This window comes from Brachycentrus maculatus, unplaced genomic scaffold (genome assembly GCF_059751285.1).
Source record: "Brachycentrus maculatus isolate JH-2025_06_01 unplaced genomic scaffold, ASM5975128v1 h1tg000589l, whole genome shotgun sequence".
In the NCBI taxonomy this organism is placed as follows: Eukaryota; Metazoa; Arthropoda; class Insecta; order Trichoptera; family Brachycentridae; genus Brachycentrus; species Brachycentrus maculatus.
The window spans coordinates 874,732-889,161 of record NW_028281329.1 but is presented as its reverse complement, the minus strand read 5'-3'; the positions used below and the strand labels follow the sequence as shown (position 1 = coordinate 889,161).

At 30.0% G+C, this 14,430-nt stretch overlaps 1 protein-coding gene across 4 annotated transcripts; it reads right to left on the bottom strand.

Moving 5' to 3' along the window:
• Positions 1-699: 699 nt before the first annotated feature.
• LOC148301243 (neprilysin-4-like) lies at positions 700-14,419 on the bottom strand. Of its 4 annotated transcripts, none has more exons than XM_088273593.1 (14): positions 14,267-14,419; positions 12,344-12,489; positions 8,600-9,208; positions 7,975-8,046; positions 7,076-7,185; positions 6,476-6,644; positions 5,444-6,337; positions 5,174-5,360; positions 4,775-4,893; positions 3,583-3,975; positions 3,236-3,475; positions 2,798-2,915; positions 1,994-2,137; positions 700-1,417 (listed from the first exon to the last, which is right to left on the bottom strand). In XM_088273593.1, exons 2-14 carry the CDS (start codon positions 12,451-12,453, stop codon positions 1,241-1,243), a joined length of 3,342 nt encoding a protein of 1,113 aa, XP_088129719.1. In that variant the 5' UTR covers positions 12,454-12,489; positions 14,267-14,419; the 3' UTR covers positions 700-1,240. The 4 variants fall into 4 exon arrangements, with proteins under 4 accessions (XP_088129719.1, XP_088129721.1, XP_088129718.1 ...); XM_088273595.1 differs by lacking the exon at positions 14,267-14,419 and adding an exon at positions 13,741-13,961; XM_088273592.1 differs by lacking the exon at positions 14,267-14,419 and adding an exon at positions 13,797-13,961.
• Positions 14,420-14,430: the final 11 nt, after the last annotated feature.

The window sequence follows — 14,430 nt, the reverse complement described above, 5'->3', positions numbered from 1 at the left end:
GCATTATCGCTTGACGTATAAATTTAACAACAAGAGTATAACTTTTTTTATTGAGTAATGCTGACGATTTATTTTTGATTGAATAAAAGAAAAATATCACAGTATGCGATGGAGTCATTACGGGATGTCATTATTTCTTTAAAATTTCCGCCTTTTTCGTTTACACCTTGTCATTTTTATTTAACAGTTGGTGAGAGTGTTGGCTGTTGGCGCAGGTTTGCCAATACAAGCAAGCTGAAAAAAGTCTTTATACAAGAAGCTATCACAAGGTCAGTGGGTATTACAAAGTATATATCATACCCATATTACAAATAGTTCTTACTTGAATATGGTGTTACAGGTAACAGCAGAAGTAGATTTACATTATTGATATGAGAATATATTATTAGCATAAAGCAGAAATAATTTCTCCAGTTTTGTTATGAGTACCAACACTATAAAAATAACATTGTTCATTTCCCTGTTTTCTTTCATTATCTGCATAGGACACTGAAGTGGATTCATTGATCGTAAATGATTTGCAGATAAGTTGAGTATGCATTAATTAGAATGTGGACCTAGCCGGGAATCGAACCTGAGTGATTTAATAAGGCTAACTTGAATATGGTACTATGGAGGCGTGCCACTTTAAAACAATATAAAAAGGTGCATAAATGTTTTTATTTCATTGGGTTAAAGTATAATAAACTAAATAATATATTTTTATTTATATTTATAAAATATCACATTTTATTGTCAATACAATACATTTTATACACTAGTGCATACAAAATAACATTTTGAATTGATAAAATTACTACACCAGTATTAAAATTCTTAATATATTGATAATTGTGTCATTATTATCACATCTTGAGATTAACTTGTCTCTTTTGAACTACAGAAGTAATAGTACTAATTATTTTTAAAAAAATAACTACACCCTATTCCTCTTTAAAAAAAAGATACAGAATAATAACAATACCGTCTACTCCATTCTATTTACTTAGTTCATGCTTGTTTGATTTTTGAAATGGGTAATTGCAGAATATGTATATCTAGGCGTTTACATTCAAAATCCCTGGAATAGGGCATAGACATTTTTATATCCATATAATCATGTATCCTTTCATTATGCTTATTAATATTGCTCAAAACATGAATATTAATTGTCACAGGTAATGTAATATATTTTAAAACTTACAATACTAAATAATTATCTACACTATTTTTACTTGGTAGAACTTATTCACATTTTTTTTTACCAAACATTGCATTTTTTAACAGGATTCATGGGACTTCCAGAGGGACAATTAAAAACTCTGGCAAAGTCTTCAGAATTTGATACTGTTCCTATTACTCTAAACTTTCCTGGGCTGTGCACTGCTGTCTTTAATTTGTTTTTCATAGCTTCTGGTCTCATAGCACCACACCATACCTAAAAAGCAAGGGAATATTTGAGAGGTATTTAGTCATTCTGTTTGATGTTAAAAAAAATTGTAGTGCAAAGGATTCTTTTGATTAAGTGTTATCTTGACTGTTGAAGGTGATCAGTCTTGCCCTTTAGGTGGCAGTCAAAGAAATCCAGAGACTACGAGCAAAGCAACTAAATTTAATAACCTTTATATTATTGTGTACAGATAAAATATATTTACATTGTATGGAGGTTTCATTGTATATTTGTAGGGAAAATAAAAAGTAATATTTAAATCTCAATTTATATCTAGTTATATGTTATAAAAACATTATATATTATGTTTCTAGTTATAAAATATAACATTTGGCTACCGTACTCGAGGTCTCTGGGTTTAGTTTTCGGGGGGAGGGGGGGGTCAAAATAAATATGGGTGATTTTCACTCTTATATTTATCACCCTGAACTGGTACAAGAATTACAGGAATGATCACCTTGCTTTCATGCAATTAAAATAACACTGCGCTGATATGATGCACTGCTCTATGTACCATTGGGTGCGGATAAGGGTTAGAAGAGGAATAATATTTTATTTTTATACCTGAGCAAAATTCAAAAAGAAAAGTTGCGTGTTTGTGGCATTCAATCCGGGTAATGTCTCGTCTTTGTCATCGTTTCTATTTAACCAATGATTGTATGCTCTGAATGCTTGCTTAATCCCGCCATTATCGGCTATATTCTCTCCCTGAAATAAGTAAAAATATAGAACCATTTATTGTTCATCTTTTTAATGCATTAAAAAAATATAAATTATACAAAGACATATAAATTCATATTCAAACGTTGCATCAACCTGCGAATTGTCAGCAGATATTTAACTTTGATATTACATTTTTACAATTTAATAGACTGTGAGTTATGATCTTTGGCCAATATATGAAGGATTGTATTTTGCACACTCTCGCATGCTCAATTTAGTTTTGGGTTTTTAAAAGGTTAATAGTTATTGCAGGTATTGTAATCATAGATATGATATTATCACCCTTTTGTCTTTTTAGTAGAATTAAGACTTGATTCCAGCACTACAGCTTTGGCACGCATTTAGATAAAAGTTTTAGCTAGTTTTATGGATATAAGTCTAGTCTGAGGACTGTTACTTGGTTATCACATTTTATTGTTTATCTATCCTAAGCAGTGGTATTTCAGAACTTGAAGATGCCAGTCTACCACCACAGCTGTTATCTTTGATATTCGCCGACAAAATTCTCTAAATTTCAAAGTAGTGTCAAACAATGACGTGATTTTTTATCATATAGATGATAATGACTCCTACATAATACCCAAATCAAGCTCCCTTGTAGTAGGAATAAAACAAAATGAAAACTTATGTACAATTTCCTCTTACCTGTGTATTCACCCCATCCAGTGACATGGAGACTTCAGAAACAGTGTATTCACTGTATTGATCTATAAGGCATTGCGCTTTTTTATGGAATAATTTTATATCCAAGTCATGCCACCACCTGGAATAACATGGAGTAAAAAATGATATTTAAAATATGAATATGTATAAAAATGTGAATGTGTATTTGGTAAATATTTTTTTTTTAACTCCTGAAAAAAAATACCTAATTTTAGAGCTGGCTGTTTGGCGAAGACTAGTGGAGTATATTTTTGGTTGGGATTGATCCGTAAATTAGGCAAGTAAAGAGTTGGGCTATGGTTCTTTGTTTAGTGCCGTAGAGTTTGAGGAAATTGATTTGTGTTTTTGATAATGGATCGAAAATAGTATGAAATCAAAATTCTCAGTTGAGTTTTTAAGATAATTATTTAAAAAAAATACCTGTGAAGATTTCCAAATTTATCGAAGAGTCGTCCTTTATCGTCGAACCCGTGGGTAATTTCGTGTCCAATCACTACCCCGATTCCTCCAAAGTTTAAGCTTTTCGGAAAATATCTGTGGTAAAATGGAGGTTGCAATATGCCAGCAGGAAACATAATTTGGTTTTTGTTTCTGCTATAATATGCATTCACTACTGCTGGGGCTGTATTCCATAGGGTTTTATTCACGGGTTGGCCTAGTCTGATAAAAAATATATAGATTTATACATCATGCACATAAATAAAATTAGCTGAAAAAAAAGATTGAAACCCCTAAAACATTAGTAAAATTTAAAAAAAAATTCTTACCTCGCTTGTTCAGTTTTTGTAAGTTGCTTTAGTATGTTCAAGGTATTCTCAAAATATGTGTCCGGATGAATGGTTATATCTTTATATCGATCATTTAGTTCATCAAGATTCAGAATAAAATCTGGATAGCCAATTCTCAGGGTCATTGTATCAACTTTATCCGTTGCCAATATTTTAGTTTCTCCATCTATCCATGCCGTCAAATTCAACAGTTCTCTGAAGGATTCCTGGATCTCTCGTGTCATGATCAATGTGTCATTCTTGCTGTTCTCGTCAAAGTATTTTTTAACAAACATGGCTCCTAAAGCCATTCCCATATTGGAGTTCACTTGAGCCACACAATTCTTCCAGCGAGGAGGAGCTTGCTCACGACCAAACAGTATGTAGTAAAACCTATAATTTTAGTGGATTTATTGAAAGTATCGACCAACTAAAGTTACCGAAATCATCAAATACAATTTGGGAATCAACATGGATATACATTTTTCTAGACAAGATGGTAAAGAAGTTTGATGACACAATAAAAAAAACTGGACTCACTGTAGTACAAATACTCGAGTACTATATTTAATTTGTTTTTAATGTAATTGTTAGGTAAGTACTTTTTATTCAAAGGTTGTATAAGGTAAGTGTAGCAGTGAAACTAAAAAAAAATCACCCATTTTCCATGTACAAATTTACAGGCAGCAATATTAAAAAGGCAATTAATATATTTTTTTTACAAAATAACATTATTTAATTAAATTAATGATTTAAATATAAAAAAAACACCAAAAAAATTGTTGAAAAAATATCTTTCTCGAAAAAAGTTTTTTTTCTTTTCTTATAAATGAAAACCTTAATTGATTCAATTTATTAATAGTTTTCCTGTAATCTAAAATACGAATTCATCTATTAAAACGGTTTACTTGATGACAAAATTTGTGTTTAAAAAAAAATAATAACCCGCAAAGCCTCCATTTTAGAGGCTTTTCTATAGGTAGTATAATGAGGAAAGGGAAGATAGATGTGAACAATACATCACAAACACCCAGGCCAATTGAAAATAAATATTTCTTGAATTAAAATAAAGAAATTTCTTCAGTTTCTTGTTGATATTTATTTTATTACCCATATATCAGTATGACTCATCCCAACTCATAATAGTCTTGCATTCACAATGCAAATAAATTTTGATAATAAAATTACTTGCCTTTGCTTGGCTTCTTGAAATTTGTCATCAAGATTATTGACCCTGTGGCGGACAAATCTCCACAGAAGGTAATTGGCAATTGTTTTGGGCTCCGTCTGCTCTATCAATGATACTAATTCCTGTCAAGTGAGTCAATCAATAAATGTATGCACTTTCATTACAACAATGAATGATGGAAGATGGAACAAATACAGATTTATGAAGTATAAGTTTTGTGAAAAAGGGTTATTGAAACAAACCAGAAAGTCATAGCGAATTTGATAGAGAAATTTTTTAAATTAAGGAGCTTTTGAACATTTAAATCAATTTATTTTAGAATGACATATAGATTTAGTTTTTGCAGTAAGCCAAGATATAGTCTGTTATATGTATAATATGCATAGAGCAATTGTTACGAACCTCTGCATATTTTAAAGCAAATATAACAACAGTTTCATTGGACAATACCGTTCTATTCAAAACAACATTTAAATATCGGTTCCAATTTATTTTAGGGATCAGAGTTGTTAGTTCTTGTAAGGTTAGTCTTTGATACAGCTCCGAGATGTTCCTTCTATCCTCTGGAGCTGATGTAATTTTAGCTAATCTAAAATAAATAAGTTTACATTAAGAAATACAGTTGATGATATATGCTTCAGTAAAATGCATGCATTTGTCACATTTATTTACTTGGTTTCAAATTCTACTATTTCATCTGCTCCTTTTGCCGCATTTTCATATTCTGATCCGAGTAAAGTAACTATCTTGATTAAATAGCTCTTATAAGCATCCAAGTAAAGTTTGTTTGTTGCTTGAAGAAAATAATCTCTAGTAGGTAAACCTAAGCTTGTTTGGTCGAACTGTATCACAAACTCGTCAGAATTCTTAATGTCAGGCCCGACCCATTCGGAAAGTAGAATATCATTGTTAAATAATCTCAAATATGCCATAAGCTCCAACCAATCAAACTTGGAACCATCCCAGTCGGGGTTCAGTATTGGCCAATCTCCGAGGGTTTTTAATAAATCTAACAATGGCTGGTGTCCCCTCTGCTCTAGAATTTCATAGTTCATACACGATTCATAAAGATATTTTGCTTTTATTGTTGCTATGTTTTTATTATCATTTTCAATTTTATAGTCATCTTTTACTATTGCGTCAAAATCATAGAATGCCTTCCTTTTAACGATCTTTGCGTGTTTTTTTCTATTAAATTGCGCTTTAGTGTTGAGCTTGATTATTTTAGTATCTTTTTTAGATTTCTCATCCTTTTTGTTGGCATTTCTCTTTCTTCTTCCAGTTTCGTCATTTGTTAAGGAGTATATATCTCCATTTATATTTGCCAAAGTACTTTCAGTTGTTTGGCTAGTTATATCGTCGCTATCATCTAAGTTGACTAGACTGTTACGAGTATCCGAATCCAAATTTAGTCCATCAGTTGAAATTTTCCTTTTGAATTCACTTTTTAAATAATTAGAATTCACGTCAAAGCTGGTTTCTGCCGAATCATCCAAATTATCATCTGATAACAAATCCCGTAAAACAATATCCAAATTTTCTCGCAGCATTTCGAATGTGTCAAAGCTAAAAATATATAAAAGATCTAGAAATATACAAGCATTTAAAATACATAGACACTAAAAGATCCACTAAATTATGCATGTAATGTAATGGTTAGTCAAGCCGAAATAAATAGTTGTTATCATCATATTTGCATATTACCCGGCTTTATCTGCTGGAATGGGATTGAGTTGTGGCCAGTTACCGCAGGCGTATTGATAAAAATCTTGGCATGGGTCAGCCGTATGGTCCATATGACGTTTCATTATATTTGCTTGAGTTTTTCTTATTGCCTCAGGATTGCCTTGGTTGGTCCAAAAAGATTGGTTTCCTATAAAAAAAATTATCTGTTTTTATCTGATTTTTTCGTAAAAAATGATATTGACCATAGGACTGCTGGATTTCTATTTCTACAAATATCTCAGATATTCCCCATATATCATATTCTTTTGGCCTCTGTGACCACTTTTTGTTATACAAGATGAGCTTCAGACAGAAAAGGTGTCATTTATTTAAGGACTCTCCTTTTGTGTCAAAAATGAGAGCTTAAATATTGTATTTTAGAGAAAAAGCACAGTATAATAATAAAAATAAAACATTTTTATTTTCAAGATTATGAAGAGGAATATCCTCTAACTTTTAGCAGTCATTATTTGAAACACAGTGTATACAAGAACATGAACCTTTGTAAGGAGAAAATAATCTAATAATTTTATTTACTCCAATTTTACAATGATATATTGTATTTAATCAGTAACATACCTATTTCATCTTCTTCTTCTACTTCAGAGGTACCTTGATTTACATTCTCTATAATATCTATCTCTGCATCTTCCAAGACTGTGTCATCATCATTAACCTTTAATTCATCTCTGAAAACATTTAAAATAAAATGAAAGACTAATAGACGAATGAATTTTATCTTTGTAGCATTTTTTTTTTACAAAATTTATGATAATTGTTTGTTCTAGAATGCATTTTACCAGAAAAAACACCATATTGCAAGTATCCACTGTTGGTATATGATACAAAAAAGTCATATGTACTAAGAAATTCAAAGAAGTAATTTATCATTACATTAAATTTTATTCATTTCGTTGAAACATTTTTTTTGTAGTTTAATGATAGTTTAACTGAATAAAATTAACAATTAGGCCAAAAGAATATGCAGCGCTCTACATTAAATTTGCATAGTGAATCAATAGTCCAATTTAATAAGAGATATATTTGATTGAAATTGAATTATTTTTCAAAAAATGTATTAATGGAAAAAAGTATTATTTTTATTTGATTCACTACATTGTTAATTACAAGTATTATAATTATTTCTTTGCACTATTTTTATATGGAAATATCTTTTGATGATAAGTTTCTTTGATCCGTAGTACTAAGTAAAAGAAATTGAATTGATTGAATAATATTACTGAAGGACCAATCTCCATTGCTAGCACTGCAAGGTCAGCTTATAAATAAAATGTATATATCACTATCATTGGCTACACTGGCTTATTTTCCTTACTACAATGAAACACTCTAATATTTAGATTTAAATAGACCATTATTTTCAATAGGCTGAACTTGTGACCTTATCCACCAAATTAAAGATGTGGATGTTTCATTTCTTATGTTTACAAAACAAGATAATTATAAGACATCCAAACCTTGAAATATATTCTGTTTTAGTTATTTGCGATCCATTTTTTATGTTTTCTGGTTCAAGTGGAAAAATTAAACTGCAAACAAAAAATATAAATAAATAAACTGCAAATACAAATAGTGTGCATGTAAAATTTTAGTCTAAATCCATAATTATTACAACAAAAAGTTAATATTTGATATTAGCTTATATTACAATAATAACAAATAAGCAGTCAGATATCATTTAACATAGTTTAAAAAAAAAGACTTTAATTTGTATCAAAAGTTATAAATTATTTATATCCATTATGAAAACAATGTTGTCAAACATCATTGCCAATTTGATGTTTAATTTATCACATACAGAGTTTTATTACAGTTTTTTAATATTTAGAAAAATACTTCAATTTCATACTATTCCTGCGAGCCTAAGCGGCTCATCATTAAAAATAGGTATCAAATTGTGGTAGAGTGGGTTCGAACCCAGAAACTCTGACTCAAGAGTCTGCGACACTAACCACGGGACCACAACCCGACACTTATTGTGGTCATAACTTGTGTTTTTCAAATGTCAGACTACTGTCAATCAGTTTACCACAAAATGTATATATAACTACCGATCACATAATATTATTTAGTCTTACTTACTCTTTAATTTCAATGGTGGTGATGATCTCAAATTGTGAAGTATCATGCTGAGCACCAGTGCCGATAGTTAAATTCTCCGGTGGAGTTTCCCTTTTTTGTCTGAATGGAATCTGATTGGCAATGTCTATTGTGGAAAGTGGTGCGGTTAAATCTTCAGTGAACATCGATACATCTTCTAATCCATCATTCCCGCTGTTTACAAATGCATTAATATTGCTTTGGTCACTATCCGTACGATCAAAAATGTTTTTTATTAGATTTCCTAAAAAGCCTGATGGTTCTTGGTATTCTTCTTTAGATATATAGTCATTGTTAATCAACATGTGCATTTGTTTAGTGTCTTCGAATGAACTCAGAATATTCTCACTTTGTCTGTCATAGAAGTGTAGAAAGTTCTCAGCGGGAGGGAGTGCTATTGATCCGGTGGGAATGAATGATGTGCGAATGTCGCTGAAGAGCTCCCTGTCTTCGGGCGCCAGGATTTCAGGATGTGTGTAACGGTCTGGTATTCTCCGTGCAGGTTGCGGAGGCTCTGGGTGAGGGGTGATGAGCAGTGCACATGTTAGTGTTCCAGCTAACACTACAATAATTGATGCTACTAATTTTACCCTAAAATAATTGGGAAAATGTTAAAATTGTTGCATAAAAATTTTGAAGAGGGGAATGGTGTTCTTGTCTGTGGTTAAATTTATTTATTTTGTATTAATTTTATTGTTTTTTTTTGTAATAAGAATTTTTTCGACTTTTTTTTTCAAAATTATTAAAGTCGTCGCTTTCTATCTGTAAATTTGTATTATTTTGTATTTACCAAGTCTACAAACATAAATAATACAGAATATGTGATGAAAACAAAACTTCATAATTGTATGGAAAAAACATTTTACTGACTGAAAGTTGAATTGATGTCTTTTCTTTCTGATTTCATTCTAATTTCTTTCATTCATTTCTTTTCGAAATATGCATATTCGAGACACCCGTAGAAAGTTTTGAATTTTGACAGGCAGTGCTGCCAATGTATTTTTTTAAAATTTCACATAAAACACAAGGAAATTATATTCACTTTACTGGCAATAACATAAAAAACTATGCACCAGCACACGAATTCTATAAAAAAAGAGTATAAAATAATTGGAAGCGCTGCGCGCTGGCGCCAGAGCATTTCAGTCCTTGAATTGAACTCCACATTTACACGATATAAAAACGGGTAAAAAAGTATACTATAATAGTAAGTATATATATAAAAATGTATTTCAGCATATCGAAAAATGAATATATTTTTGCTTACTGTATATAAATTTTATTTAAAAAAAGTTTAACGTATAAAGTTAACAAAAATTGTTTACTTAGCCCCCTTCCGCGTGCCTCTGTGCGCTTAGTATTGAGTAGTACGTACATGCGAAGGATTTAGTAAATTTTAAATTACTGTTACACATTGTTAAAGAATATTCCTTTTTTTTGTTTTTTTTTGGCACCGTGTTATTTTGAAATCGTGTGAAAAAACACGTAAAAATGGAGTTCAGTATAACTTAGAGCACTGTGAGAATGTTAGAATTAACATTATCAAATAAACAATCACAAAAAAACTCGCATAAAAAGCCATGATGATAATTTAGTTTGGCATTTCTATAGATCTTATTTATTTTAGTTATACTCGATAGACTGCGTACTAAAACAGATACTATTATGAATTGATAATTTTTGTATGGGTTTTAAGCATTAGGAATTCCGACAGTAGGCTGATGGTGGATTTCCCCCTCGATGAACCACAATTTTCCGCAGTTAACACAACAACAAAAAACACACACACACATAAACATATACATAAATATATATATTTTTATATATATATATATATATATATATATATATATATATATATATATATATATATATATATATATATATATATATATATATATATATATATATATATATATATATATATATATATATATATATATATGTATATATAAATGAAATTTAAATTAACAATAATGGTCACTGCAATGTTAGAGCTGCAGTGCCGTATGCACCATTGGGTGCGGTTAAGGGTAAGAAGAAAAAATAAAATAAAATCTGTTTTTGGACTCACAAAAACGGATCATACACGACCATTTTTGAACTTAAAACGTTTATACTGAAGCTTTTTCGGCTATTACCAAAAGTTTGTTGCAAAACTCGTTTGGGCTTTAAGATTAAGTAAGTAGGTATAGTGGGTAATCACCGATCAAATTTATTGAATATTCAATAGCCCTTCTTCCCAAAGTGTGGAAAATTTACTAAGATGTAATAATTTATAAACGTACAGTATTAAGGTTTTTTTCAATACATGCAATCAAAAAATATTAATTAGGAATAGTTGGACATTTCACGTCGACTTTTAATAGTTCTGATTTCCGTTTTATTCATATCTAATGGTGCATAGGTAACCGCATTTAATCCGTACAGCGATATTTTGATGGTAAATTAACTAAAAACTAACTAACCATCACGCCGCTTCCCCGCAGGGGTAGGCAGAGAGAATGGAGCGCCACACCATTCTGTCCTCGCAAACATTCTTCGCCTCTTCCACGTTCATGCATCTCCTCATACATACCCGCCGATTGTTACGACTCCTAACCTGACCACTTTCAAGTATTTGGCATACCTGATCGTGCCATGTTTTTCTCGGTCTTCCTCTGCTAAATTAACTATTGGTATGGAATCATGGGGATTTGCTTAAACATCGAGATGTGCTGTTAGGATTAAGTGCATACTCCTATGCACAATTAATTACAAACAAAACGATAAAGTCTACCTTTTAAATTATAATAAAAAAAAAACATTCTATTGAACTGATTTCCATGTTTCATTATTATATCCATCATTAACAAACGTTTTGTGATTTTACTAACACCGATTGAGAGAAAAGGGCGTGGCGATGTGCTTTTTTTTTAAAATATAGGTTCATATCATAAAGTATATTGAAATGTTTCGGTGCCTCCGACAAAATATTATTACGGAGGTGTTAAAAATAGTTTAAGAACACTTGGTTTCCATAAAATATTATGCAGGTACTCGCACAAGCAAAATACTGGATGTATGAGCCCGCAGATTATTTTATTTTATTTTTATAAACGATCATTCCCTTTATACAGGGCATAAAGGTTCATTGAATTAAGAATCAGGACGAGTTATATGCGATTATGTATTCCGGCTCACAAGGTTAAAGTTTTCTTGAGAACCCAATGTAAAAATAATGTAAACATTGTTTCTTTCACCTACTAATAAAGAGTAAATTCGAAAGGATCATTTAGCAAAAATTTTTTTAAAAGTATTACTTCGTAAATTTAATTTTGAAATGATTTTTTTCCATCTTGCATATACATAGAGCTACTATGAAGAATTAGTATTTATTAATTAATATCTTGACTTGCATTATGTAACTGAGAAATTGTTAATGTGTATATATTTCTGAATAGAAACATATGATACATCATAATAAAGCTACAGTAGGTACAATAGGGCCGTAACTGTAAATAATATTGTATTTTTAATTGAAAATTTAATACAGAAAATTAACAACTCAATTATTTATTTTAGAATTAAAATATGTAGAAATGAAAAAATTATGATTATTTATTTTTACCTTGCTTGTCAGAAAAAAACACGGTGTCGTATACCTACTTAGTTTACACAATTTACATAACAAAGTAGAAATTAATATATATAATTATAATATAATATAATTTTTGAAATATTTACTTTCTTTTACTGGATTCTTTTTCCTTTTCTTCTTCTCGCATCTCTGATACTTCTATAATGTGAAATTGGTGAACCTTTTTCGTCTGACATGTTTTATCAACACTTTCCATAATTCAAATTAAAACGAAAACATCACTCGCTGTTTTCTGAAAGAAATTTCATCGTTTTTTTTTACACCTGATTGATAAAAAAATTTGTCTTCATATCAGTGACATGCAAATACTTCAAGTTAATATGTAATAAGCTTCGATCACGTTAACACTGTTAATTAAAATCGTTTTTAACATGAACATAGGCGCTTTTATAGAAACAAAGTGGATTGAAAGTACACGCAAAAGTCGTTATAAATAAATGTATCAAAACAAAATTTAACATTGTTATGAATACAAACGTCTCGGTCACTACTGGGCAAAATTTTATTGGCTCCTTCCGGCAAGACTTGAGATGCCAATAAACACTACTTAGGAAAATAATATTTGCATTTCTATTATGTAGGTATACCTATTATTTCGTAGACCATTGGTTTGAATAAACACCACTTATTGAAAATATTTACACATATGTACATACACGTATATATATATATATATATATATATATATATATATATATATATATATATATATATATATATATATATATATATATATATATATATATATAAACTTCAAAAAAAGTTTGTTTGAATTGGCCGTTTGAACAATTTACATGCACTGTGGCGTAACTGCCGTTGGGGATTCGATTCCCGCCAATTGCAAAATGAATTCAAGAAATAATTATTTTAAATTGGTCCGAGTATTTGTGATGTATTTTTCATATCTACGTTCCGTTTCCTTACTACCCTACTTTGAGACAAGTTTTTGAAATAGATGCTTTGCAGTTAATAATAAGGTGATCTTTTCACTTTACATTATTGCTTTTCTCTCTCCGCATTATATTCTTCAAATATTTTAATTTATAAATTATAGCCCTTGTTAAAAAATTATTTCTAGTATAAAGTAAACTAATAAAAACTACTGAACAACAATATTGCTGGTAAGTATACTTACGACGACGTAAATTAAATAAAAATATTTTTTATACTATTTATAAGGTATTTCAATATAAAATACTTAATAAACCAAGAAAAGAGTTGTTGCTCATTTTGTAACACACTGGATTGTCGAATTAGTGAAATAAGTCTGATTTTGAGTCTACGTTATATGGACAAATTGATTTATTTTCACAAATTTCGGAAATTTATTATAATATAATATTGAGATTCTACAGGATGACAGTATATTTTTCACATAGACTTTTATTTTTCTTTATCATGTTGCTAAATAAAATTTATTTTATTTATATTTAATATCGAATACTACAAAATGAACACCATTTCAATCAATGAGACTTTTTACCTCGATTTAAATTATAAGCAGATATTAAATTATTAATACAGTAAAAATATAAATACGGATAAATATTCCAGAACGATCACGACATTATTCACAGCTTCTATAAATTTGATATAAATAATATATTGAGTTATAAAACAAACAGTGAAAAAACTGTGATTTCTGGCAGATCACAGCAGCACAGGACTAAGATAGGTCTGCTAAGTATAAGGACTGTTGTACTTGTGGTATATTGAGGAAATCACAGGAGGAAATGGATCTAGTATTGTCTAGGCTCATGCTCTTACTAGTGACACGGGCTCATTCAGCCAATTTAGATCAATTGGATATTGTGTAAAAAAATGCTTTATATCATTCTGACGATAGCTATCAGTTGGAAATTACTAGTAAATAGGACTCGTGCTTTGCGTGGGAAATTACGAAAGATGAAGTGCATTCATTAAATAAAGTAAAATCACTCAAATAATACATGCTATGAGTGAGAATACAAGATATAAATCGGTATATAAAAAAATATTTACTTTTCTACCTTGACATGAGAACGTGCATCAAAAAGGCAACTACTTATGGAATTTAATGTTTTTGTGTACAACATTTCACATGTAAATCAAAAACATATTAAATTTGCTTTTGAATGCTTGATTATAAGAAAAACTGGTGCAGACTGCACATAAAAACAAATGCTTTATCTAA